At 44.5% G+C, this 26,526-nt stretch overlaps 1 protein-coding gene across 3 annotated transcripts; it reads right to left on the bottom strand.

Moving 5' to 3' along the window:
- Window positions 1-17,901: 17,901 nt before the first annotated feature.
- Window positions 17,902-26,186, bottom strand: PRSS23 (serine protease 23). 3 transcript variants are annotated; one of them, XM_075080827.1, is made up of 2 exons: window positions 26,053-26,186; window positions 17,902-21,075 (listed from the first exon to the last, which is right to left on the bottom strand). In XM_075080827.1, exon 2 carries the CDS (start codon window positions 21,060-21,062, stop codon window positions 19,944-19,946), a length of 1,119 nt encoding a protein of 372 aa, XP_074936928.1. In that variant the 5' UTR covers window positions 21,063-21,075; window positions 26,053-26,186; the 3' UTR covers window positions 17,902-19,943. The 3 variants fall into 3 exon arrangements, with proteins under 3 accessions (XP_074936928.1, XP_074936947.1, XP_074936937.1); XM_075080846.1 differs by lacking the exon at window positions 26,053-26,186 and adding an exon at window positions 25,042-25,805; XM_075080836.1 differs by lacking the exon at window positions 26,053-26,186 and adding an exon at window positions 23,134-23,475.
- Between the last annotated feature and the right edge of the window lie 340 nt (window positions 26,187-26,526).

Raw genomic sequence — 26,526 nt, 5'->3', positions numbered from 1 at the left:
ATATGTGTAGGTGAGCTGAGCCACAGCTTTAAAGCAGCCTGTTCTTTACAAGCTGAGATGTGGAGCACTGGCAGGCCTGTGCCTAACTGCACAACTACCACATCACTCAGGATAACTGGTGATAATTTGTTCCAATAACAGTTTGAGTACTCTTTTTAACAATAATTTAATTTTGTGTTTTAATAAAAAAGGCAGGCGTAGGCTGCAGTGGAAAAATTCCCTGCATGAAATACCTTCTGAATTCCAGACAAACATGTTTTAATAGACTTCCCTCACATATAATTTAAGAAGATTTTTCAAATGTACAGATGCTATCTGGTTACCTTCACTTTGCTGGCAGCTGCTTCACAGACCTTTTCTACGGTAAAAATAAGCTATCAAAAATGACAACACAAGAAAAATATGGTCAAAATGATAGCATTTGGTAAAAGTACCATCAGCTCATTTAAAAGCAACAAGTGTTCAATGTCCTGTAGTCACTCTTGTTTTTCAAGCTTTTTATGGTTCTGAAATATTTGCAGGACAAAGGTCCCAGAAGTCCCAGGCAAGCGGAGAGATCCACTGCTGCAAAAACAAACCCAGAGCTAAACAGCTCATCGACAAGATCAGCAAAGAAATGTCATTTGCTCCACTGTGTCACATGCAGTCTGTGTTTAGAGCTACCTCCTTGCTCATTAAATTCCCCTTCCTTTGGACCCATCCCTCCTTAGAGAGAAGGGGAATTAGCTTAAAATTCATGCAAAAAGTCTGGAAAATACTAACTTGTCTCACTTCATGCTGTGCAAAGGTTTCACTGAAAAAAGCAGAGGGACCCAATAGATCCGAACATGTGGAAGTGCTTCTTTGTCAACCCAAAGGTTTTATGGAAGCTAAACCAGGCTTATTATTGAATTTCTTTTTTGTATGCTGTAAATTACTGAAGAGAGGCCCCAGATTTCAAAATCTGGCCTGGATTTCAACCTCCCAAATAGCTGGGCTGATTGATTCTGTGATTATAGTTCAACTGCTGTCAAGGAGCCAGTTGCAAAACTGGCATGTGGTTCCAGACTCAGATTTTGATTATTTTTGGACCAAGAGCCGAATGTGTCTGGAGCTGGGATTTTACATTATGTCTCTATTAAGTAACATTTTGCAAATGCTCAGCCCAGAAGTAGAAAGTACATTCTAAGGGGCACAGACTGTTTTAAAGCAAAACAGTCCCGGGTTCTCCTTCTTGCCCTTTTTGAAGACTGGAGTGACATTTGCTTTCCTCCAGTCCTCAGTCACCTCTCCTGTCCTCCATGACCTTTCAACATCCACCAGCTCCTTCGGCACTTGCAGGTGCGTCCCATCAGGGCCCATGGATTTGTGAGGATCCAGTTTGCCTAAATGATCTCTAACCCAACCCTTCTCAACCAAGGCGAAGTCCCCCTTTCTCCAGATTTTCTCTCTCTCCTCTGGGGGCTGGCCTGAGGGCCAGCCTTAGCAGTAAAGACTGAAGCAAAGAAGGCATTCCGTACGTTATGGAGCAGTTCATCCTGGAGGTCATCTCCAGGCATGTAGAGGACAAGAAGGTTATCAGAAATAGTCAACATGGATTCACCAAAGGAAGATCATGCTTGACCAATCTGCTGGCCTTCTATGATGGCGTGACTGGCTGGGTCAATGAAGGGAGAGCTGTCTCCCATGACATCCTCACAGGCAAGCTAGGGAAGTGTGGGTTGGATGAGTAGACAGAGAGGTGGACACAGAACTGGCTCAGCAACAGAACTCGGAGGGTCGTGATCAATGGAGCAGGGTCTGGCTGGAGGCCTGCCACTAGTGGTGCTCCCCAGGGCTCTGTGCTGGGTCCAGTCCTGTTCAACATATTCATCAGTGACCTGGACGACGGGACAGAGTGTAACCTCATCCAGTTCGCTGATGATACCCAGCTGGGAGGAGTGGCTGATACACCAGAAGGCCGTGCTGCCATCCAGCAAGACCTGGACAGGCTGGAGAGCTGGGCCGAGGGGAACCTCATGAAATTCAACAAGAGCAAGTGCAAGGTCCTGCACATGGGGAGGTGCAACCCCATGCACCAGTACAGGCTGGGGCTGAACTGCTGGAAAGCGGCTCTGTTGAGAAGGACCTGGGAGTTCTGGGGGACAGCAAGGTGACCCTGAGCCAGCACTGTGCCCTTGAGGCCAAGGCGGCCAACGGTATCCTGGGGTGCATTAAAAGGAGTGTGGCCAGCAGGTCAAGGGAGGTTATCCTCCCCCTCTACTCTGCCCTAGTGAGACCACATTTAGGGTACTGTGTCCAGTTTTGGGCTCCCCAGTTTAAGAAGGACAGGGAACTGCTTGACCAAGTCCAGCAGAGAGCTACCAAGATGATCAGGGGGCTGGAGCATCTCCCTTATGAGAAAAGGCTGAGAGACCTGGGTTTGTTCAGCGTGGACAAGACAAGACTGAGGGGGGATTTCATCAATACCTATAAATATCTAAAGGGTGGGTGTCAGGACGATGGGACTGGGCTCTTTTCAGTGGTGCCCCATGACAGGACAAGGGACAATGGGCACAAGTTGGAACATGGGAAGTACCACTTAAATATGAGAAAAAAACCCTTTGCTGTGCGGGTGCCAGAGCAGGGGCACAGGCTGCCCAGGGAGGCTGTGGGGTCCCTTCCCTGGAGACATTCAAACCCCGCCTGGATGCGTTCCTGTGCCCCCTGCTCTGGGTGTGCCTGCTCAAGCAGGGGGTTGGACGAGATGATCTCCAGAGGTCCCTTCCAACCCCTGCCATTCTGCGATTCTGTGATTCTGTGAAAATTGTTTTTAAGTCTCAGATTCTGATCTTCTGCATCACGAGGAGCTGAGCAGCACTGAGATCTGCCTTCAGACAGGCAGGATCTGCCTGCAGCCCACAGCTCAAGCATAGCCCTTGATGGAGCTGTCACAGACCCCATCTGAGTCCTCTTCTCCCCCTGACACCCTGCAAAACCTGAGCCATCACCAGCAAATTTAGCACAGGTATCCCAAGGATGCAGACAGGCCTCCCAGACTGGCTGCATCACACCTCTAATGGCAAAAAGGACCATGGGATTGTGAACCTCCCTGTGCAATCCCACCACAGGGCTGTGACCAAGCTAGTGCTTCCAACCTTGGTACAAACGTTGAGCCCTGCCATTTTTCATCACACCAGCTATGCTGCAAAAGCTGAACCTTAACAAGGGACCTTCCCAGCTTAAAACCCTCTGAGTATAGCTGACCCTGTAGCGACAAGCTCTGGGTGCAAGTGATGGAAAGAGAGAAAGGGGGAAATCTGGTGACCTTCCAGGCTTGGTGCCTTTTCAGCTCAACTGTGTGTGATGATGGGTGGATGAGGGGAATAACAGGCTTGTGAGTTTTAATTAAAGAATAAAAAAATCCCTGTTATTTGATCAAAGCAACAGGAAAGTTCTGCAAGGCATTTATTTATCTCTAAGTTAATCTGTTTCAAGGGTCTGAAAAACACATTGCATCTGCAGTAATTTTTACTGTTTCTGGCCATATGAGCTTTGTCACTACACATGTCTGGAGCTCTTGAAAATACATTCAGTAAGCATGAACTAATCCTCACGCTAGCCCAGTGAGTGAGTGGGAGAATATCCCATAAAATGGCTCATACCCCAGGGACATGGTGGGTGCCTCTATTGTGCATTTTCTGCATATTCAACAACTATTTCTGCATATTCAACAAAATGAGGATTTGGGGGCTACCTATGCCCTTGTGGCTCTCTCATAACACCTGCACCATTTATAAGGTAAAGGACACAAATCACTAAATAGTATTTCCTCAGAGAAGGGTCACAGGGGCACAGACGAGAAAATGTAGTTTCTCCCATAGAAGCTCAAGAGAAGAAAACTTGTCTCCTGCCTTACAGAGCTGTGTTTGTCACCTGTCCCTGCTTCTTCTTACCACTAATGAAGTCAGGGTATCTAATCAAACTTGGTATGAATTCATTATGATTCATATCTTACCTAAAGGGACTGTCAGCATAAAGCAGCCTTTTAAAAATTGAGTTCTTTGAAATACTGATACATACAAATGTTACTCAATAAAGATCACTCTTCTAAAGTTATTACCCATATTAATTACAATATTATTTCTTTCTCTTCCTCTCCTGCTTGCTCTAAAGTGCTAGCAGAGCTATGAGAAAGTGAAGTGCTTTTTAAGTCTGGATTGCAAACCATCAACACAGCTGCAGGTTCATTTCTAGTTGCAGATGCTTTCTGGCTAATGAAGAAGAAATGCAGTTTGGCTTTGATGTTTTAAAGAGTTTATGGGCCTGACTGTTGGAAGGGGGAAAAGAAAAACCTTTTATTTGTACTTTGGGCAAATTAATTTTTGAAATGGCTGAAAGGCAGACAATGAGCCTTGCACTATCATGCTGCAGAGCTGCTTTTGAGATTGAAGCTAAATGTAAAAACTTCTTGGACAGGAGCCTGAAGTGTTCCCCGGGGAATAATTGTGCAACAGCAGAGGGATGAAGTAGATGCTGAAATAAATCTTTTTTGCCATTACTGTCTGTGATTCTAAAGTTATTAGAGTGCTACTAAGGACATGATAGCAGGAACTCTCATAAGACTTGCAAGAAAAAAAAAACAGCAAAAAGCCAGCAGCTGTAAAAGTGAAAGGCACTGCCAGGCTTGCCAGCACACAGTGCAGTTCAGGAAATATAGCAATTCTATGAACTTCTAGAATTTCTCCAAACCACTGGAAGAAGGACAGAACAACCAAGTGACAGTCTGCAAAGAGGGAAAAGGCTTGGGAGCCGCCATCAGAGTGCCTCTCAAGGTAGGAACCAGAAGCAACTGAGGTGGTGGAAAACAAATCTCCTGCCTAGAAGACAAAATCACCCAACATGCTTGTGAAGGACAGGACACCCCGAGCCTGCTTGCTCCAGTTCATGTCATATTTTCAGTGATCAGAGCAGGTGGATGGAAAATTACCCATTGCCTCGAGGGAACTGAGTGTCTCCAGATGGCAAGGGGAGGAGGCAGGGGCAAGGAGAGTGTCCCAGCTCAGAGCTCAAGTCCTGCAGCTCTACAGGGAAACTGTGAGGGAGGTGAGAGGGGCAGGAGCAGGAAGGAAATAGAAAGCACGACCAAGGACTTTGTGTAGTTTGCTGAAGCTCAGAAAGTCCCTGAGTGAGCTGACACCTTGCTTCCAGACATGCCACAAAGCAGCAGAGATGTAAGAGCCTTTTTTAATTGCCTGGTGTTCATAGTCTAACTAAACTTGCATTCAGGAGACCTTTTGGGTAATTTTGGTGAGCTTGTTATAGGAAAACAGTTTGAGGCTGCTCTGAAGGCCTATGCTCTCTCTCTGGCTCCTTTAGGAACCCCATTCAGCATGCACCAGGGCATCTTGGTGTCACCTTCCTTCCTTATGATAGGTAAAGTAATCAAAAAGATGGGATAAATCTTGATTTTTCAGAGGTAAGAAGAGGTCAATTACAGGCAACAGTGTACAATAAGTGAGAAGGAAAATCTCAGGAAAGAAAGTTATGGCAAAGGGATACAAGAAAGCATGTGGAGAAAAAAACAGAAGAGAGGGAGTGGAGCCATGCTCAGAGCTCATGAGGCACAAACCCATAGAAAGCTGTGAAAAATAGATAAGTGGCTTTTGAGAATCTTGGATAGGAAGGTGGTATCTGTGGAATTGAATAGGATCCTATCGCCCGAATTCCTTGAATAAAAGTCACCCAGATGTCATATGTTTTCTGGACATGAGGATCGTCAAGCATATTGACAGTTGCAAAAAACCTGGCATGGTATTTCCCTTAAATAGTCTTGCCATGCTCTGAAAAACAACCATGAACAACCTTTTATGTGATTTGGGGTTTTTGAAGGTGGTAGTGGGGAAATTTCTCCACCCACAAGCACAGCATCAAATCTTGCTCGGTGTATTACTGTCATCCTAAAACACATCTTTAACGTGGGGGCTTCACAGCATATTAAAACAGCACATGGCATCAGCTCTGGAGAAGTCTGTATGACAACATGCACATGAACTTTGTAATGTGAAGTAGAAAATAAGAGGCAACAGAGGGAAAAGTTAGTGCTGTGAGCTGCCCAGCCAAAGCAGGACATACTGTGGCTTTGAGATTTGTGCTATAATATCTTGCATGGCTTTGGAAAGGTCACACATAGAGGGAAAACTGGTTAGTAGCTAAACACTGCAGGAAGTGCATGGGAGAAAACAAGTAGACAGGAAGGGATGGAGGCCTTTCTTGTAAAGGTCCCAGGGATTTGGGAGAGAGGCAGGCACCTACAAATGGCACCTGGCACAAAACCAGGAAAACCTCTTTGAAGGTCGAAATGATTTTCCTGTTCCTGAAGCAATGCAGAAGGGATTTGCTGGAAGAAGACATGCCTTTTGGTGAATGTGGTGGTTTCTGCTTGCATTTGATGTGGTCAGAGGATCAGAACAACACCAAATGTGGACTGAGATATGAAGCACAGGTTTCCTGACTTCAGGGTGGTTTCCAGAGCAGGTGATGTGATACCCGGCTCTGTGTCCAGAGTGACATAGCCAGCATAAAACAAACACTCCTTACAAAGAGACAAAGGGGAGAAGGTATTGAAAGTGGGGATGAAAACTGAACTTATAAAATACTATGAAAAAATGCAAAGCCCTGTAAATGGGATGGCCAATCAGGGACAATTTCAACTTTAAATTTTTTTCAGTACTACATTTAGTTATAGTTTCCTCAATTCACTTGGCTGTGGCACAGTAAGTCAAGCGGCAAAAGGAAAGGAGCGACTCTGCTGGGGCTCATCCCAGGTCTGCCTGGTGACTACAGCTTGTACTTTCCTTTGAGGAGTTCCCAATCCTCCCTCATCAGTCATCAGCCATCAATGGCTTTCACTGGATCCCAGAAAATCTGAGCAATTCTCAGAGATGGGCAGAAGCCCTAAAGATGTGCTGCAGAGCTCATGTCTGACTCAAATCCCTTTGAATTTTAAGAGGAAATGAAGTGTATTCCAGGCTGACCTTTCAAATCTATCTATAGTACTTTGATGTTGCTAGACGAGCATCTGAGTACCTTCCAAATTTAACAGTTTTAGCTGTCAGCTACCTTTCCAAAACAGGAAAGTTCTGGTCTCCTGTAACTGAGCTAAGAGCCCTCAACTCCTTTTAGAGACAATACAGAGAAACAATATTATTCAGTGATTCATCTGACCTATTTTAAACATCAACTTCAGGGAAACTTGAATCGTGACTTACAAAATGGCTTCTCCTCTCCATTGACTGTGAAGAAGTATTTATCACATCATAGACATCTGCTTTTACTCAGCCCAAATTGTACCCAGAGAGCTAAAGCCCAGACTAATTCTCTTTATTTCATTTGAGTTTGACATTTAAATGTCTTCCAAATCTGCACATGGTTACACACACAGGGGAAGTAAATCCAGGTCTGAATTCCAATCTAACCTCTGATCACTGGATTATCTTCCTTTTGCATCTGGTGTAAAGTAAGAAATGGTTTGGTTTTAGCTTCTCTTTCAGTTACAACTGAATTCTCCAAACATGATAATATGGTTTGAGTTCTTCTGTTCAACAGAGCATAAATATCCCCAGAAGGTCAAATCTCAGTGTTTCCTCCATGTTAGAATTCTAGTTCAGAATTAAATTATCTGATAATTTTAAACTTAACCTTAACTCTAATTTGTCTCAAATTTACACCACACCAACTCTGTCTATAATCACATCTGTCCGGATTATTTTGCTTCATATATTTACATTTGAATCTTGTCAGAAAGTTCTAGAGCTGTTTGAGTTGTCGTTCTCTGCCATAGGTTAGATGAAGTTGTACAATAGGGTGAAAATGGTTTATAGGATTTCTTTGTAGTGATATTATTCAGCTATTAAAGTTTTCAGTAAACTTCTCTTCTAACTCAACTAAAACACTGTATGTCCCGGGGAAAACAGTCATCTTGCTTTTCTTTTCCCTTCATATCCCTTCTCTTCCGTGCCAATTTCTCTGCCCATTTCTACTAGACCTTTTCTCCTTTACTGGGGAGGTGGAAAGGGGGTTTCCACCCACTTCTACCTGTAAATGAACCACAATTCCCATAACAAAGAAACCAATGTCCAGTCCATCTTCCACACCCTTTTTGCTGCCCTACCATTTCCTATTCAGTCATCCAACTCCATATGCAGCTCTTCCTGGCACTGAACAGCTCTAGAACTCTTGACCTCTCCTGTCTCAGATCCTCTGCTCCTTAACTCCTGGCAGCTCTCAACTACAAGTCTCAGAGCTCTCTGACTCTGCCTGTTATTGAGGTTCCCTACTACTTTCCTTTACAAGATCCTGGTTAAAGGTCCTGAGATCTTGGCATACTCAAGCTGTAAGGTGGTGATGTTCCTCATGTTCAGCTTTCTGCTGATATATTCTTGGAAACCTCACTGATTCCTGGGTTGAAACAAGGAGATGAAAGGTATTGTTGCACAGGTTAAAAAAAATAAAAAAGCAACATTTTGGGTCAAAAGAGGCTGTTCAAGTGCTGCTGGATTTGGAAGAGGAGCTTATATTTTAGCAGACCAGGTGATTCCAGCAAACTTTGGTTCCAGCACCAGTCACAGCTCTTCATTGACTGGAACCAAGGTTTGGGACTTGGTATCTGCTCTCCTCTGGGTGACCCAGACTCCCAGGATCATCAACAAAGAAGCGTTTGAATTCAACATGGAAATGTTTAAAATAGGAGTAGGAAAAGGCAAAGGATCAGCAGGCAGCTGGAAAACTGGGATTAGGAAGGAGCAGAAGATGGGCAGAGAAGCTGAGAAGGATCTAAATTTTTATATGAGACTGTGATCTGGGGCATCTGGTTCAGGACAGGTAATAAAAGATACATATTTGGAATCAAAGCAGATGTGACATAGGGGCTGACGAAGGGAACACATGGCAAGGCTATCCTCATCTCCTATCTCCGTGGGAGCCAGCTCAGCCCACCGGTGACAGGAACCAGCCCAGGTGCAGAAGTGAGCTTAAAAAGAGGAAGAAAAGCCAGGAAAGAGGTAACTAGCTGTGGAACGAGATGGACTGAGAAGCCTTGTGAGTGAGCCTGGGAGAAAAAAGATTTTGCATTCACTGTCTTCTCCAGGTTTCCTTAATGTTTCATATGAGTAAGGGAGGAGTATCTCCCACTGAAATAATGCAAGCGTGGAGACGGGTTCTGGTTTGGCACTTCCACAGCAAATCTGTGTACCATGGCCTCAAGATTTTAATCTCTAATGCTTTCTTTTTTCTGGCTGGATGGGTTTTTTACTGATTTATAGACCGGCTCCTCTCTACAGCAGACAGGCTGTCTCCAGGCAGAGGCCCATTCTCACCAGGTTCCTGGTCTAGCACATTTATAGGCATCTCTTGACTTTGACCTTACTAGAAAAACTTCTTGGTGTTTGGACGTTCATCCGTCAGGGGAAAGGGCTGAAAGTCACCTATCACCTTGTGGATAGACATGGTCTCGCAGCTGGACCCTGCACAACATAAATCCAATGCAGTTTTAGAGACCAGGGTCTTGCTTCCAACTTGCTGGTATCCAGACCACACAGCAACCACTGGATATTTCAATTTTTGACATACAGACCGTCCTTGGGCTTGACGCTGTGTTTTACACAAAACTATGATTTTGCTTGTGAGAAGGTTGCTCCCTTATAATTTCTGTCTTCTTGAGAATGGATTGCATCCAAACATGTTCTTTTCTTCCTTCCCTTCCTAGGCTGAGCTTGCTTATGCCCATTGGTATTTGAGGAGTTGTTCAACACTCCAAAAGAAGAGCCAGCTTTGTTTCCAAGCGCCTATTACTCACCTTCTTTATCTCTTAACTAAAAGCTTTAATGGATCTGTTCCGCTAGAGCATTTGAGGTTGGAGGCTATGAAGAACTTCAAAGGTATTTAACAGCAGCTTTATCACTGATTTTGTAAAGAGACCACATAGTTGGATTAAAAGTAAACTGCTCAGAATACTGCATGGAACTCTGCTGATCTATTTTTACTGCATCACAAATAAAGCTGAGCAGAGGGGGAAATCCCACTGACTAAACAGGACATGCGGGGAAGGATGGAGCGTGTCTCCATCCTGTATTACCCAGGTACTCATTAACTCTCTGATAACCAGTTTAGACAACACAAAGTGGAATGCCTCCAGCACCAGATGGTAGTGATGAGGAAGAAAGAGGAGTGTAGCAGACAAGATAAAACTTGGCAGGAAAATACACAGAGGAATTTCTGTTTGTTAGGGCAGAGATTGGAATCTGAGAGTCCTAAGTTTAACCATTCCTTTGTTGTCAGGAAGTGTCTGAGAAGCATAAGGACGAAGATAACTCCCACCCCTGGCCTCATAGCTGGCCCACCCTCAAAAAACCCAACTATGTAGTGATAGAGTTTCTGACTTGGCTCAAATGATGGAGGGTCTGTGGTGTAAGACCATGGTCCACATATGCTGCTGACCAGTGTGGGTACCAGGTGGATCACAGAATCATAGAATCACAGAATGGTCTGGGTTGGAAGGGACCTTTAGAGGCCACCTACCCCAACCCCCCTGCAGTGAGCAGGGACACCCTCACCTAGGTCAGGTTGCTCAGAGCCCCGGCCAGCCTGACCTGGAATGTGTCCAGGGATGGGGCATCGACCACCTCTCTGGGTAACCTGGGCCAGTGCTTCGCCACCCTCATTGTAAAAAATATTTTCCTTATATCCAGTCTAAATCTACCCTCCTTTAGTTTAAAACCATCACCCCTTGTCCTGTCACTACAGGCCTTGCTAAAGGATCCCTGTAGAACAGTTTAAGTTTGCAATCTCCAAACTGTTCCAAAGTTCAGAAACATGGGCATCCTCCTGGCCCATGAAGTCTAAATTCAAGGTTGATGTACATTGATAAAACTTGTAAATTGAACAGTACCATGCGCCTTCTCCAGTGTGTCCAAGAACATTACAATACAGCCTCATCCTTTGCCACAAAGAACATTCCTCTTTTTTTTCGATAAACAAAAGGCAAACTTAGGCACTACTAGTGCAAAGGGTTTATTCTTTAGAAATGTTCAGTTACCTTCAATATCTTTCTGGATGCATGAAAGTGAGACAGCACAATGAGGAAAATATTTTTCCAAACTAATGAAAAGTCTCTCTTTGAGAGAAGCAAAAGAATTTTATTGACAAGGATCCCATACAGGCTTTCATAGACTCGCTGTGTAGATAGACAGATATTTTTGGAATGCGTCTCCTGATGAGATATCAGGACTGTTATTAACTCTGTCTGTCATTTTTATTGAAAGCCCAACAAATTGCATATAGCTTATGAAGAACAAATTTAAAACTTCAGTGGCAAGTAGCGTAAGAACCCCTAAGATCAAAGCAAGCCATGCTTTCTCTTTTACATGACTTTTAATATACCGTGTTCTGCCTTAGTAAGAACATTTAGCAGGTACATATCATGCACTAAGCATCAAAAACATGTGCAGAACTCAGAAATTGAAGACTTTGATTTTCGTGTTTATTAAAGAATACTGTAGCAATGGTACTTAGTCTCCTGTGAAGCTTTGTGAGATGTGAAGCCACCATTTGTATTAAATTCAGAGGGATTCATTAAATCCTGCAGCCTCTTCCCATTTCACCTTCAACCTACGGCTCCTTCACAAAAGCAAGTGTTCATTGCTGGACTTACGGTTTCCTATGGCTTGTCCCTTCAGCAACAGGATTTCTGGAAAAATAATGCAAGTGAAGGCGTCAGTGTTTGGTACAAACATATCAAAAAGTCTCCCTACGCATCCGTCCAGAGGCTACAGTCCTCCCTGTATCACCAGGGAAGACATTATTATGGAAATCTGGGAGCAGCTAACAGAGAAGAGCAAAACAAACCAAAATCCAAACCCAAATAACTCAAAAAGGAGCTACAGAAGTACCTTAGTCAAACCTAAGAGTGATCAAACAGGATTTGCTCAGGTCAGATGGGTACATGACTCTGGCTGTTGCACTGCAATGGTGCTGGGAACCACAAATCCCAGCTCAGAGCCAAGCAGCCAGGACTACCCAGGCTGCTCCTGCTGCCTTGAGGCTGGGGAAATAGGGGTCCTGGCAGCTCCCAGCTCATGCCAGGCCACCCCGAGTGTTGTAGATCCCTCCGAGGTTTGGCAGAGGCAAGGTCGTGATGCAGAAAACCATGCCCCTTTCACCAGTGGCAGCTCCGAAACAGTGGGATTGCATGACCTAGCGCCAATGATATTCATAACTTTGATTCCTGATTTAACTCTTGCGTTCAAATATGCAAAACATTTCATACCCCAGACAGAGGATTTCGACTAAAGCCTTCCATAAACCGACTTCACAGACTGTTTTTATAATCTTTCCGGACTGAAAGAGTCAAAACTAGGAGAAAGAGGGCAACACTATTTTTCATGCGGCAAAAGAAAAGATTCTTCTATTTCCATATGCCTCACAGCCCTTTCAAGTGCAGAGGAACATATATGACAGCAGATTTTATGATTGATTCTTGGCTTCAGAATCACATCAAAATTGCATTTTATCTGACATCAGAAGAATGAGCTGTTTTATAATCATGATGATGCTAAAGATCTTGCGTCTGCTCAGATTAGCAACAATGCAAATGCGGCAGCTACAGAGAATAAAAAATCACAGTTGTGTCCTTAGGCTTTATCAGCTTCTAAACAATCAGCTATATGAAGAAAGAGAACCAATACAGTGTTTATGTTCTGGATTAAAGCTTAATAAAAATGAATGTATACAACTTTTCCTAAGCTTGAAACCTAAATAATTTTGAGATTTTTTCCCCTAAGACCGCCAATAATTTTGATAATATTACACTAAAAGCTATGCCCCAAAACTGTAATCTTAATTGAAGTATTTCTTTCTGGTGAACATTAAAGATCAAAGTGAGTGTGATGACATAGGCCATCTATTTCGCACATAATTTATTGCAGATTCTTAGCATTGCTCAAGCAACAATTTAATTTATAATAATCAGTTTTGGTGGACCTCGTCTAACTGGATTTCAGCAAAGCAGTTGAAACGGTGCCATGTAGGGAATTATTAGCAAAAGGGTCTGGCTGAAGCAGAGACAAAAGGTGCTGAAAGGGGAACCATCAGGGTAGAGGGAGCATAGTTTCTCAAGCATCACTCTTAGCCAGTGTTAACTAAATATACGCATCAGCAACCTTTGCACAAGAAGGAGCACATTAATGAAATTTGCTGATGACACAAAGCTGGGAAGAGCAGCAGAACATCTCACAGGAAGAACTCAGGGAGCTGGTTACTGAGAAATACCCTAAAGATATTTCATTACACAAAGCTTAAGATGATGCACTTAAAAGGGGATTGTGTTTCCTGAATGAGGTCTGGTGGAAACAAGGAGACAGAAAGTCTGCTTTTATGGTTAAGCCTGGGAAATGTGAATTTCTAATGCAGATGTCTCCACAGTACCTACAAGCTTGGACCCAGCCCAGGCAGTTAAGGTTTTTAGCACTGGCAACAACAGCAGTGGCCACAGGTACTTCGAAAAAATATGAGTATTCCTGGGTACCCATTTGTAAACAGTTATGTCATTAGTACTGTGAACTGAATACGTCTCACTATTCTTCTTGTTAAATAATTACTTCCTGCAGGTGGCAGGTATGGAGCAGTTTATCCATAATGGTGAGAACGTGGCAATCGCCCTCGCACTCAGCTGTAGCCAGAGACATCTCTGAGCATGGGGAGGGGTCCTGCAGAGCAAAGCTGCTCTCCTTCTACCTGCAGAGCTCACTCCGCCTAACCCTTTATTTCAGGGAAAACACATTTCAGAGTTATCCGTACATCTGATGTGTCCCAGTGTGAAGGGCCGCTTTTCCCCCACCCACACACTCTGGGAGAGTCTTTCCTGCCCTTTCATTGCCCACAATGGTCTCTCAGAAGGGCTGGCTGGAGAGAAGTGCTCCCACACGACTGGTGACATTTAAGCCATGTGGCAGATCCCTTTGCGCACGGATCCTGCTCCCACCCAACACAATGGAGACTTTGGTGGGTGCAGGATGAAGCCCAGTGTGACATTTTCTTCCACCCCACGCTTCTTTGCTGACTGAAGCTTTTGTGAGACAGCCGAGGTCAGAAAGCCCCTGTCGTTCCACCTGTTCCTGTAGCCTCTGGTCCCACAGTTGGTTGAACCTGCGGTGCAGTGACACAAACCTCCTCACGTGCTCCTTTCCCTACCAACAACAAAACAAGCCCCTGTGTGCTCCATTCAGAATGAACAAGACTGCAATAAATTCAGGTAAAACACAACTTTTGGACACGAGACTTTTGATGAATGCTGTTGATAAGCCATGATATCATCTTCCAAGCAGGGACACCGTCGTCCTTCCCATGGGGACCAGAACTCCACCACAGGAGAAGTTAACTGAAGCAGGGTTTGGCTGGAAATTCATTAGAAAAATAGACTTTTATAGCAATTCACAGAAATCGAAGCTTTGTTGAGCATCCTGATTTCAAACAAGTTTTTATCAGAAAGGTTTCTTTGAGCCAGGTGGAAATTTTTGCTCAAAACCAAAGCAAGCGCCACTTGCACAAATGATCAGAACAGCCAAGCCAATGGGCAGGCACCCTCTTTGCAGCAGGGAAGTGCAAACATACCAGTTGAATCGGTCTTCTGAAGTGCACCTTATCCCCTCCTTTTTTAAGGATCTCCATTCTTTTTCATCAGGGGAACTTTTCTTTTCCAAGGATGGGCACAAACAGAAAAAGAAGGATGCAGACAGTGGGAAAATACCAAAAAGGAACTGTTTTCTACCTAGCTTACGTTTAAACTCATCTAAATTACCCCATCTAACCATCTAAACCTACCCCTTTCTGTATGATGGCACATATGGTTCCACTTCAGTTCAGAAGTGGGACTTTACGTTAGACAACCCTTTAATGAACTTCTTCAGATAGGAACATTTTTGTTGCCTTCTGACCTGCCCATAGCAGTAAATACATCTGGCTTCACAGGTAAGGGGATGCAAAAAACCATAATCTAAATCACCATTAAATTAACTTCTTCATGCATGTAACCTGTGGAAAATCACAAAATCTATGATAATGTGGCATAAAATAGTTATAGGAAACTGTTTATGATAAGCTGGAAAAATTTATTATACCTTATTACTGCTGTCACTCCAATAAGAGCCAACAACCTTCATACTCCCATCACATGTCAACGTTTCATGAACACGTTCTTTGTATTGGAGTTGGCCAGGCCTGCCAGAAAAATACTCTCACCTCACCAAATCGGCATGAACGGTGATTTCCAAAACTGAAACAAGTGCAAATGAGCAAATGTCAGTTAACATGTGTCAGGTATTTTCATTAAATGTGCTATTTAAATGGAGTATTTTATATCATGATCATTTGCTTGGTAAAGAAATGGAAGTGTTTAACTTCTTGTAGATCTCTGCTGATGCCTACTTATCTTTTAAAGGGAATTAATTGTAAAAAAAAATAAACATTGTCCATAAAATGTTTGCAGATGAACATTCCTTGTCTCCCCTTGAGCCACAATCCCTTAATTACTGTTAGAGATCTTTAGATAAAAAACAGTATGAGCCTGCTTCATGACTCAGTCTATTTCCATTTAGTTCAAAATCAATCCACACACAAAGCACCACTGATATTTTTGTCTTGTGAATAATCAGTGTTGCTAATAGTGTTTGGGGCATGCTAAGACGTTTCTCTTCTCTTGTATAATCATTTACCTATAAAAGCCCACGCTACCTTTAACAGCAGGCACAATGCACATGCAACCTAATAGTCACTGTGTGAGACAGGAAAAAACACCTTTTGGGTGGAAAAGATCAAATTCCTAACTCCAATGTCACTGATTTACACTTTTCCTGTGTACCTATAGATAAGACACAGTCTAAACTTCTTGTATGTGCTGCACACTGGCTTCAGATTTGGTATTTACACATTCGTTTTAAGAGGCTTAATTTACTCCAGCTCATTAGTTTTTCTTCCCTACCTAGTAGAACAGGGAAAGGAAACAAACAGTATTACTCAGAAAAACTCTACACACATGCACATCCATACCTGTGCATACCTACACAGCAACCGATCCACTAGGAATCTTGCTCCTGTGATACGAATCATATTGCCCTTTCACTCTTTGCTGCTCTTCTCTATCCATGCTTCCTTTTTATTCCAGAAAAGCAAAGAAGTTTTTACCCGCCCATCCTCATACTTTATCCACTCCTTGAAAGCTTCCCTTCTCAAGGCCTGCGCACATTGCGTTGGCACGCTACCAAAACCCGCTAACAAATGGCAGATTAAGTGAAAACACGGAAAAGAATTTCAAGCATGTATTATACTTGCTTGGAGTTCAGCGTGCAACTTTAAGACGAGGGCTGCCCTCTAAACAGGCAGGCCTGGGAATTCAGTGGCAAAACAATTACAGATGCAAGGAAAATACCTTTCCTCTGAGAAAGAGACTTGATGTTATTCTGCAGTCTTCAGTAGGCTAAGTCCAGTGTGTGCTCTGGAAGAGCTTGGCATGGTCTGTGCTTTCTCAAGGCCTCCGTTTCCATCTCCAGCACTGTTCTCTGAGGGAGTTGTATCATATTAATTAGGTTTTTTTTTCCTTATGTCAGCCTCTTAAAGTTGCAGGAGCAGAAGAATGTAATCCTTTCCATGCACAACCAAAACAGCCCCCCTGCACCCATCTGCTATTCTGTCTTAAGGTATGAGAATAATGAGGCACTCGCTTCAGTTCTGCAGATTATCAGCAGTCATGGTCAGCTGGGGAATGAAATTTCTTGTGTTGTGCCTGTATATAGTTTAGTTACTTGTGTTTCTTTGAGGAACTATGTTGGCTGCATGGCTACCTTTCTCACAGTTTAAAGGTCTGATTTTAGAAAAGCCCTGTTTGCAGCATGAAAGCAAATATATGCAGAATGCAGTTTCCAAACCTGCCTAGCAATGGCCCAACCCCACTCTGAATAAATACGCTGGCAAAATCATCACCAAGTCAGGTGGGTGCAGGTGAAACAACGTTGAGCTTTAGCACAATTCTGCCCATGTTATCTGAGGTTTCCTTTTCTTTCCAAAAGCAATCTGGAATGTTTGCATAGGGTGTACAGTAGAAGGAGACTCTCCCACCCCTGATTACACTAAACTTGCTGCACACTTCTTTTTCTTTAAAAAAAAAACAAAAACCAAAACTTGCTCACATTGCTCTAGCTCATTTGCCCTCCGCACGACTCCACTCTGCCGGTCATCCCAGGAGAATAAAAGATCTCAGCCTACAGCCCAATGAAGCAGTTGAGGGCACAGGACCAGTGGATGGGAAATACGTCCCATAAGCCAGGACTGAAGTTCTCAAGCCCACATGACGTTGCATGCACCTCCAGAAATCAGGAAAGGTGTATGGACAGCAATTCCCAAATCAAAAAGTAAAACGTTTTGCACTCCAGTGTTCCTCAGAAACCTGTGGGTCTCACTGTTGGCTTCAGAGGAACATTTTTCTTAATGCATCAACTAAAAGAAAGAGAAGATGGACCTGATTTATGACCTTATACTGACTGGTTCAAATTCCTCAACAGTTTATCGACCCTAAAGTTAATAAAAAAAATGTGACTCTTCAGTCTAATAGGTTATTTTCAGTTTTAACTAATCTGAGCTCATGACTGGCTTTGGAACTGCAACAATTATATGAACACTAAGATTGACTATTGCTGCCCAAAGACACAGAGCCTATTGGAAAAAAAAAATTAAATCACTTCTATAACAGGTGGGGACAAAAGAAAAGTGAAGGAAAATAAACAGCGTTGAGTCTATTAATATATCTGTTCTGTATCTGAATGTCCTTCCAAATGAGTAACTGAAATGAGACTGAAAGTGCAACCCAAGTACAGTACAAATACAAGATTGTCTGCATTGAAATTCCATAACTTTTCTTTATTCACTGTGATACATTCAAAGTGCTCCAGATAACAGCCATAAAGTAAAGGAAATTAAAATAAAAAGGCGGAAAAAGACCATCAGATACATATGGTGATTATTCATATTTCAAAGCATTAGTAACTGCTTGTATCTGAGTGCACCAAAAGCCCACATGAGGGTCCATGTTTTTGTACACTGCACCTATAAAAATAATAATCACAGGCAGCTCTAGCAAAAAATGTTTTTCAGAACTAGAGCCAAAGCCATCACAAAGATAAAGCACCATCAGGCATATGTTTACAAATGCCATAGTAATTAGTAGAGTGTAAGAAAGGCTTAGCTGAATTAACGTTTTCCTTGTATAGCACAGGGAAGCTCTGCTTAGATTCATTCCTTCCCAGCTCTGCCGTTTCACACCAGGGACTTGCATTTGCCCCAAAACACCAAGCACCACAGGCAACTTGGTGAGCTTAAGGAGACAGTGAGAGATGGATGGAAGAGAAACTGGAACTGGAGCCAGCGTCTAGCCTCCTATTTAAAAAAATAATATTGGCATGGCAGCATGTACTTAACCACATTACTATAATACAGTGGCACAACCCACCTAAGAAACACCGTACAGACCTCATTGACCTGTTTGCTGAGCTACAAGTATTTGGCTGGACTGATTTTACCTATGAAAGACAGTTATTGTTCCATACTACAGTTCTGCTATAGTAAAAATATAAGCCACTGTTACCTGTAAGAGACAGCAGAGCATCACTTCATAGCGAACTCAGATTGCACTGTATAACGTGGCTCTATTCCAGCTGCAATATTACTGAACTGTGCATGTGACGAGAATTATTTGTAACTCAACAATTTGATGGGGAGGAGGATACCTACCCCAAAAAACACAAGAAACAAATCAAGATGCTGTACAAATTACGCTGTCAAAGGGATTCGACAGAGAGACACTTACAAATCTAGGGTCACTCTACCTGGTGTATTTTTAGGTAGAACAGCATGGATCTTCAACAACAGGGGGAGAACTCAGTAGAACCCGTGTCCTGCTCTCCCCTTTGCCTGCTTTGTAGGCAGCAATTCAGATGGCCGGCATGACCCAAGACAGGCTTCTCCTCTGAAAATCTGAGTTGCTGACACCAGATTTTCCTAAAAAGATCTAAGTAGGTCACAACAGAAGACAAGCCTCTGTCCCCATACGCCTTCTATAATAGTGTATCCATAGGGGTCCTGCTAGGTGTAAGGCTATGCCCCAACTACTATAAAGATTTAAGCCCATGTATGATTTGTGTTTCCTAAAGCAGGATGCAATGGCACTGCTCATATGACCAACGTCATCTTCACAGTCAAGTCTGTTGCAAACTTCAAGGTCTGTCTGCTCAAAAAGCATTTTTCTTAACTATGTTACTAATAAAGTCTCAAATCACTCAGGCTGAAAGGAGGTTAGAAGTGTTATGCAGTTAGTTACCCTTCACGCTATTAGTGTGGCATTCATCTCCCACAGCTCACGCCTTGCCCTTTTCACACTCCCTTTCTCATGCAGGAACACAAAGCTGTAATGTTTGGGTTGCAAACACCATTAAATGCCCCTCTTCAGCCCCCAACAGCATAGAAATATTTTCTTTTAGAAGTTCAGATCGAAGCATTTCTACTAATCCTAGGATTTATTAAAACAAACACTGTAGGCATGAGATAGTCAACAGCGTCCCTTTTACAAGATTCTTTGGAGACAGTTCCGGTTTTGTACTGTTTACTGATCTGCCCCTAATTAATCTTCAGTTGCTCAGCTGCAAATTCAGCAAGGCCACCTGCTCCTTCCCCACCCAGCAGATGTTCCTTTCTCCCCAGTTTCAAGCTGTAATGACAGCACCACACAGCCCCTGTCCTGAGAACAAGGTGGCTTGCTTGAAAAGCTATATATGACTTCCCAATGTTACAAGATCCTATCACACATATTTGCAGCACAAGTCTAGCCTTTCTCAGACGAGTAATTAAAACCAGTCATCAAGTGCTTTCAAGGAGTTTCATTGTCTTTATCCTTCCCTGCAGTCAAGGTAGTTGCCTTTGATCCAGTAACAGATCTGTGCGTATTTGAGGGGTGTGATGCGAACAGCTACATTGAAATCCTGTGGGGTGCCATTCATGTCCACCCACTGATGGCCTGAAAATATTCCAATAATTTTACGCTCCCATTTGTGATTCTGCCTCTTCCACATCCTCACGTACACCCCAGATCCACTTGCACCCGGCTGGGCATCGCACTGCTGGTACAACAGGTCATACGTTTCATCTTTGACATCACAGAAACGGTAAACCAGGTTTCCCGGACGATCGTTGTCATAACCAGAGAAGTGAATCCTCCCTCCAGGCAAGTGTCTGGCTGGTGGGCTCACACCTATCTTCATAAACTTTCTTTTATGAGGCTTCTTGAGCTCCAGCAGGGCATAGTCATAATCCATGCCAATGTCATTGGCGTTGCCTTTGATCCATCCTTTGGGGACATGCGTCCGTTTCACTCGGATCCACTGGAATTTCATTTTCTCAGGCATTGCTGAGTTGGTGATATTGGCCCCTTTGCTGCCATCTTTCAGCTTGGGCTTTAGGAACCCCACCCGCAGTTTCTGAGCTCCTTTGACGTAACTCTTGCCATCATGGATACAATGAGCAGCAGTAAGAACGTGCTTTTCAGCCACTAGTGTCCCCGTGCAACCTGTAGATAGCTTCACCGATGTGGAAAATGGGTAATTCAACAAGAAGTCTTTCCCAAAAATGCTAAACCTGCTGTCATAGCCATAGATCTGCCTCTTAGTTCGAGATTTGCCTTGAGACCCATCACCGCTGTTGCTCAGAATATATATGCCCACTTCAGTTTCAGTGAGGCTACCATTAGCATATAAGGTTTCATAGGACAGGTAGTTCTTCACTTCTTCATAAGTTGGCAGCGGAGAACTTTTGTGGCATGCTGGGCCACAGGGAGATACTACTTCCAGTCTGGCTTCAGCATCAAACTGCGGTTTGTCCAAGTTAAGGGTAGACTGTGGCAGGATAACTGGAACTCTGTAAGATGGCCAAGTTGGCTTCCAGTGAGAACTGGAGGGCATCACCTCTTTAGCGGCACACAGAAGGAGGATTAAAGTGGACAAGCCTGCCATTCTGAATGCTGGTCTGTGGAAAGCAAAAGGAAGTCCAGTTACTCACCCAAATATGTTGCAAGATTAATCTACCTTGCTAAGTATTAGCTTGCATTAACATAATGCAATAAGCGTAATACAATAAGAAGGGTCAAGTGATTTGAATGGAGCCAACTATCATTAAGCTCTTCAGGCTTCTCAGCATTAAACTAATACCTTAACATGTATCCTGAAACAAGGGTCCCAGGTTAACACTGAAACACAGGGCATTTAACCATTAGATGTGCTGACCCACCAACTCCCCGTTGACATCAGTGGGAAGTCTTCACACAGCATAAAGTATTTGTCTTCACATGGTGTAAAGAACACTGAGCCTCTGTGTAAATTCCTGCATTCAGAAACCATAGCTCCTGCAAAGAGTAAATGTGTCTTACTTCAGCTAGATTAAAGCTTTCTTTGAAAGCTCCCACCTACTCTCTGACTCCGTTGACAGAGGTCCTTAAATCACCTCACACCGTTTGCCGCCTTAGCCAGAGACATCAAGCATCGGTAGAACAGGCAGGTGGACAAAGAAGGTAACCTGAACAGGAGCTGGGCTGCAGAACATGACTGCACGGGAGACTCACTTCCCCTGGCGACTCGTACCAGAGGAAGGTTTCTGCTCCACGTGGCATTCGCTGTCCCCTAGGCTTATGTGAGAAAGGGTGATACGATTACACGAGGGCAGCTAATGAAGTAAGTTTACAATTCTTCAGGGAATTTTCAGTTAACATACTGGCTTTATAAACTCAGTTAATTAGAAATGCAAACCAACCCCCTCTGAGCAGAGGGAGGCAAATGGGACTGTAAATGTGTTTATGAACCACAGGCAGAGCACCTCAGACTGCAGAAAACAGCGTGCACTAGTACTGTGTCAAGAAAATGTGTAACTTTAGTTTATTTGAAAATTAGCCATACAGCTGGATCGCTGCAGGAGGCGTTGCGCCCTGGGCAGGAAGGCAGGCAGGATCTCCCTCATACAAAGAATATTCAAACAAAACTTCACAATTATGTTGAGCTTACACATATTTAAAACCCTGCTGAGGTTACACTGATCACAACTGCAGGATCATTCCTGAAATACTTCAAACAAGTAAACCAAAGCAAATCATGCAGGAGATGACCACAGCTACCTAAGAATAAAAAAGAAAAATCCTTCTCTCCAATGGTTTTTGTAGGAATACTCCATCCCTAGGCTGCACCAGAAAAGACTTTGGAAGCTACAGACTGCTAAAGTCCAAAAGTGTCCAACTCAAATATTGGGCCTGGATTCTTCCATTGTTGGTAGCATCCTCTCCGGGAATGGGGGCTATAATTAAAGCACACAATGTTCAAAATATCAATTGACTCATGCAGGATATCAAAACATTTCCATTCCAAAAAAACAGAAGTAGATGAGCAGAGCTGGTGCTACTGATGCCCACAGAGGCAGGTACTGACTCTTCCAGAAGTGACCAGACATTCTGTTGATAATTTTTTCATTAACAAACAGGACATCTTTAAAGGGATGTATTTTTTTCTAGAAGGTGTAAGCTCTATAGAATGTGTTGTTTTACACCTAATGGCAAATCATGCTGGAAAATACAGGTCATTTTAAACACGAAGCAGAATTGCATAATTTTGGATGTCTCAACTTGGAAAATACTTGCTTATGTATTCAAGGAAAACCATCAGCTCCTCTGGCTCCTTCCATGGCAGAAATTAGTATTTGATGTGGCTGGGTTTTGCAAGGTATCAAATGAGATAGTCTCACATTGGTGTAAGGATGGCCCAGGGAACACGTGCCGTATATCAAATACACCGGTCACATAACAGTGATTAGGAACCACAGAAAAAGACAGGGACAGATGATACCATTCCAACCCCACAAAGACAACCATCACTAGCATAAGTCAGCTGTTAACTGCCCTACTTGTGACAGCGAGGGCTGTATGCAGAAAGGTTCCTCGTCCCCCAGTAAGAAACTAAGGTGAGACTAAATCACAGTGATGCTGTGCATCAGGTAGCAGATCCTATTATTAAGAGCACGTAATTATAAGAAGACTGCTCTTACCTGCTTCACACCAAAGTTATTCCCACAAATTACATTTGAAGCTTTCCTGATAGATGGAATCTCCGTCTAAATTGTATCACTCATGCCACTTCTTGGATTTAAAAATCATTCATGCTGACTGAGCCAATGCTGGCCCTTGCCTGGTTTATTTAGCTTGCAGGGGAAAATCAGAAGTGTCCTGTCAATTGTTATTTGCACAAGCAGCAAGATTCCCTCGTGCCCCTCAGTGCAGCAACCTGATGTAGGGACTGCGTGCCCAACAGCTTCTCTGCTTCCTCCGAGAGCATCATCGGGGCTGAGAAGAGAAATTACCCCTCCCTGCAACCTGCCCTCCCTCGTCTCCCTACCATCACCACTGCAGCAACGCCAACACTTTCCAAGGCAGTTTTAGACAGTAGAGGGCACCCGCCCAATGAAGAGAACAAGACAGGAGCTGGGACTCGAGTTGGTCCCCAAAAAAGGCTTCAGAAGATTGTATCTGCATCTGTGCTCTGCTCTGTAAAGCAGCACTTACTCTGTATCTCTGAGCAAGCCTTCCCACACCCCTCTCCTGCTGCCTCTGTGCTATGATTACATTGCAGATACATGGGACAAAAAAGTCTTTTCATCAGTTACAGAACTTTTCTGATATTTAAGGTGTTATTAAAACCTCACAACAAAATATAGCTGTGAGTTTATACCTGACCATAGAAGCTAAACATTGCTTACAAACCAAGGCATTTACTGAAGCCTTCGAAATTATGTCTGATCTGGAGATATCACTGGTACTAAATCAGTTCTGGGCTGCAATAAATAGAATAAATATTTATAACAAGATGCCAAATGAGCGCATAGTACCTCTTTCTGTGTAGAACCTCCCTCTTTAAAAAGGAAAACAGTTAAGCAGAAAAATGAAGGAATTTAAAAAGTAGTCTAAATTTAAAGAGACCTACCAGTTACCCTCTCCTTTCCTTTCCTTTTCTTTTCTCTTTTACTTTTTGTTTAAAAAAAAAAAAAGCTGAAAAAAACAGGGTTAATACTCTCTACGTTCAGCTACTTACTTGTGGGCGACCCTGAAAGGCATTCTCAAACAGAACAAACTGGTAAGAAGCGAGCACTTCCCTGAACGGCTATCACAAAACGATACTGAATGAATTACGATGTGCTGCTCTACTGTAGTACTGCTCTTCTGTTTCTATTTAAACTGTGTCATAAACTCAATCCACCCTTTGACTCAGTACAAAGCCCTGCTCTGATATCCAGCCTAGGAACCCCCTAGAAAGCGGTTTGTACATAATCACACTTGCTAATGGCATTAAAATTTAGAGAATGGAAACAGTGACAGCTACCCCGGGGCTCCCCACGCTGCTAAAACACTTTACAGACACATTTCCCTGCCTGCTATGGGCATTCATGCCTTGAGATAGATGTTGGTGAAAGAGAATTGCCTTGTTCAGGACGGACATGAATCATTTTCTAATAAGCAAGTAATTTTTCTGGAACAGTTCACTACTTCAGGGGTGGTTCTTGTAATAGATGGTTAAATAACAGTAAATCTTGGAACATACAGTATAAAAGCTTGTGAAGTGAAAAGTCTCCATTACATTTTGAAATTAAGAAAGTTTTTCCACAGTGCTGGAAGCCAGAATGGCAAAAAACATGGCAAAAAAAAAAAAAAGAAGAAAGAAAATCAAGAGAGTAAGAGAAGAAAACCTGCGTCAAACCAAATTATAAAGGCGAGCTCAATCACTGTCACTGCCATGCCAAAACACCTCGGCTGCTTTTCTTAGTCACAGAAGTTGTTAAAACACAAGAAAAATATCTGAGTTGCACTTTAAGGCTTACAGAATCCTCACTGCCATTAAAATCGCACATCTCTATTAGCCATCCTGCGATGCTGAGGGTGGTGCGAGGGTTACGCTGCCTTACCCGCTACGCTGAGGGCTGTAAGAAGAGATGTCTCAGAAAACCTGGAACGAACTTCAGCACTGGCAGGCCAAGGGCGTCTGTTAACATACACAGCAGGCACAGCGGGTATTTTGACACGTGTGTCAGTGGCGCACACACACACACAGAGGAAAGGGATTGTATTCTGTGTTTACCATTTAGTCCATTTCCTACGGAACAGTTTTACTGCCTTTCACCCTCTTTCCTTTCCTCCTTCTCTCTCCCTGTACGTAAAGCAGCCTCGATTTCACTGTACAAGAAAGAGCAAACTGAGTTACAGGCAGACAGTGATGGTCAACTCGAGTAAAAGGGCAAGCTGTGAGCAAGGCCGTGCACCCCAGGGCTCTGGAACCACCGGGCGATGCTCGGCACCGGGGCAGCCGCACAAGCGGGCTCTGTGCTGGGACCTCACCGGCCGCTCGGAGCCCGCTTGGGGCAGGAGGCCGGCGACCGCCGCAGGCTCCAGCAGCCGCTTCGCTGAGGAGATGGTGCAGTGTCTGTCTTACAAACGCAAAATACTGATGTTCTCAGTCCCGGCGATGAAGGGACAGGACCGCAGGGGCTCAACCGGAGAGCTACTTCGGACTCCTCGCAAGTGCGAAAGGCGGAAAAGGCGAATTTTATTACCAGCTGTTTCCTCACAAGACGCCCCTTCGGAGCCGGTCAGCGGCAGGAGCGGCACCGGGGACCCGCCGCGGGGCCGGGCGGGGAGAAGCCGCGTTATCCCTTTTGTCTGCCCGCCGCCGCAGCGGCGGCGCCGCCTGCGCTCCCGTCGGTGCGAGCGGGGGTTAAAGATCCAGCCCTCGGAGGGCTCGCCCGGAGCCGGGACAGCGGGTCCCGCTGCGGGGACGGCCGGTGCCCCGCAACGCCGGGCTCCTGCGGCTCCGCGCCCGCCGGCAGGTGAGAGAACGCCATCCTCCCCGCCGCCCCTTTGTCCCCCGAGGCGACCCGCACCCCGCGGCACCCTCCCGACGGCCGGGACCCGCTACCTACCAGCTCCCCGCGGCGGCGGCGGCGGTGGCTTCTCCGGGAGCCGTCAGGCAGGTGGCGGGGCCGGTCCCATCCCTCCCGCCGCCTCCGCGGGGCTGGGGGCGCCTCCCCGCTCCCTCCCGCCGGGCGCCTTCCCTCAGAGGCGCGCTCCGAGCGGGGCGGAGCGGCGCGGGGCGGAGCGGCGCCTCCCGCAGGTGGCTCCCGCCGCCGCCGAGCCGAGCCCCGCTCCGCGCCGCAGCGCTCCCGGCGGCGCAGGCGCCCTCCGCCCGTCCCGCCGTCCCTCCGTCTGTCCGCGGGGAGCCGCGTCGGGCGAGGCCGGGGTCGTCCCTCCGCGCAGGCCTCCCCCCTTCCCCGGGCCGCCGCCCCAGGGCATCCATGGGGCCTCACCCCCTTTTCTTCCTCTCATTCCGATGTTTTCATCTATTTCCTGAGGAAAACCATATTTTTTTTCCCTCATCCTTGTTTTTATCCACGATG

The sequence above is a fragment of the Phalacrocorax aristotelis genome, chromosome 1 (assembly GCF_949628215.1).
Source record: "Phalacrocorax aristotelis chromosome 1, bGulAri2.1, whole genome shotgun sequence".
NCBI classification, from domain to species: Eukaryota; Metazoa; Chordata; class Aves; order Suliformes; family Phalacrocoracidae; genus Phalacrocorax; species Phalacrocorax aristotelis.
This window is presented reverse-complemented; position numbering and strand designations above follow the sequence as displayed.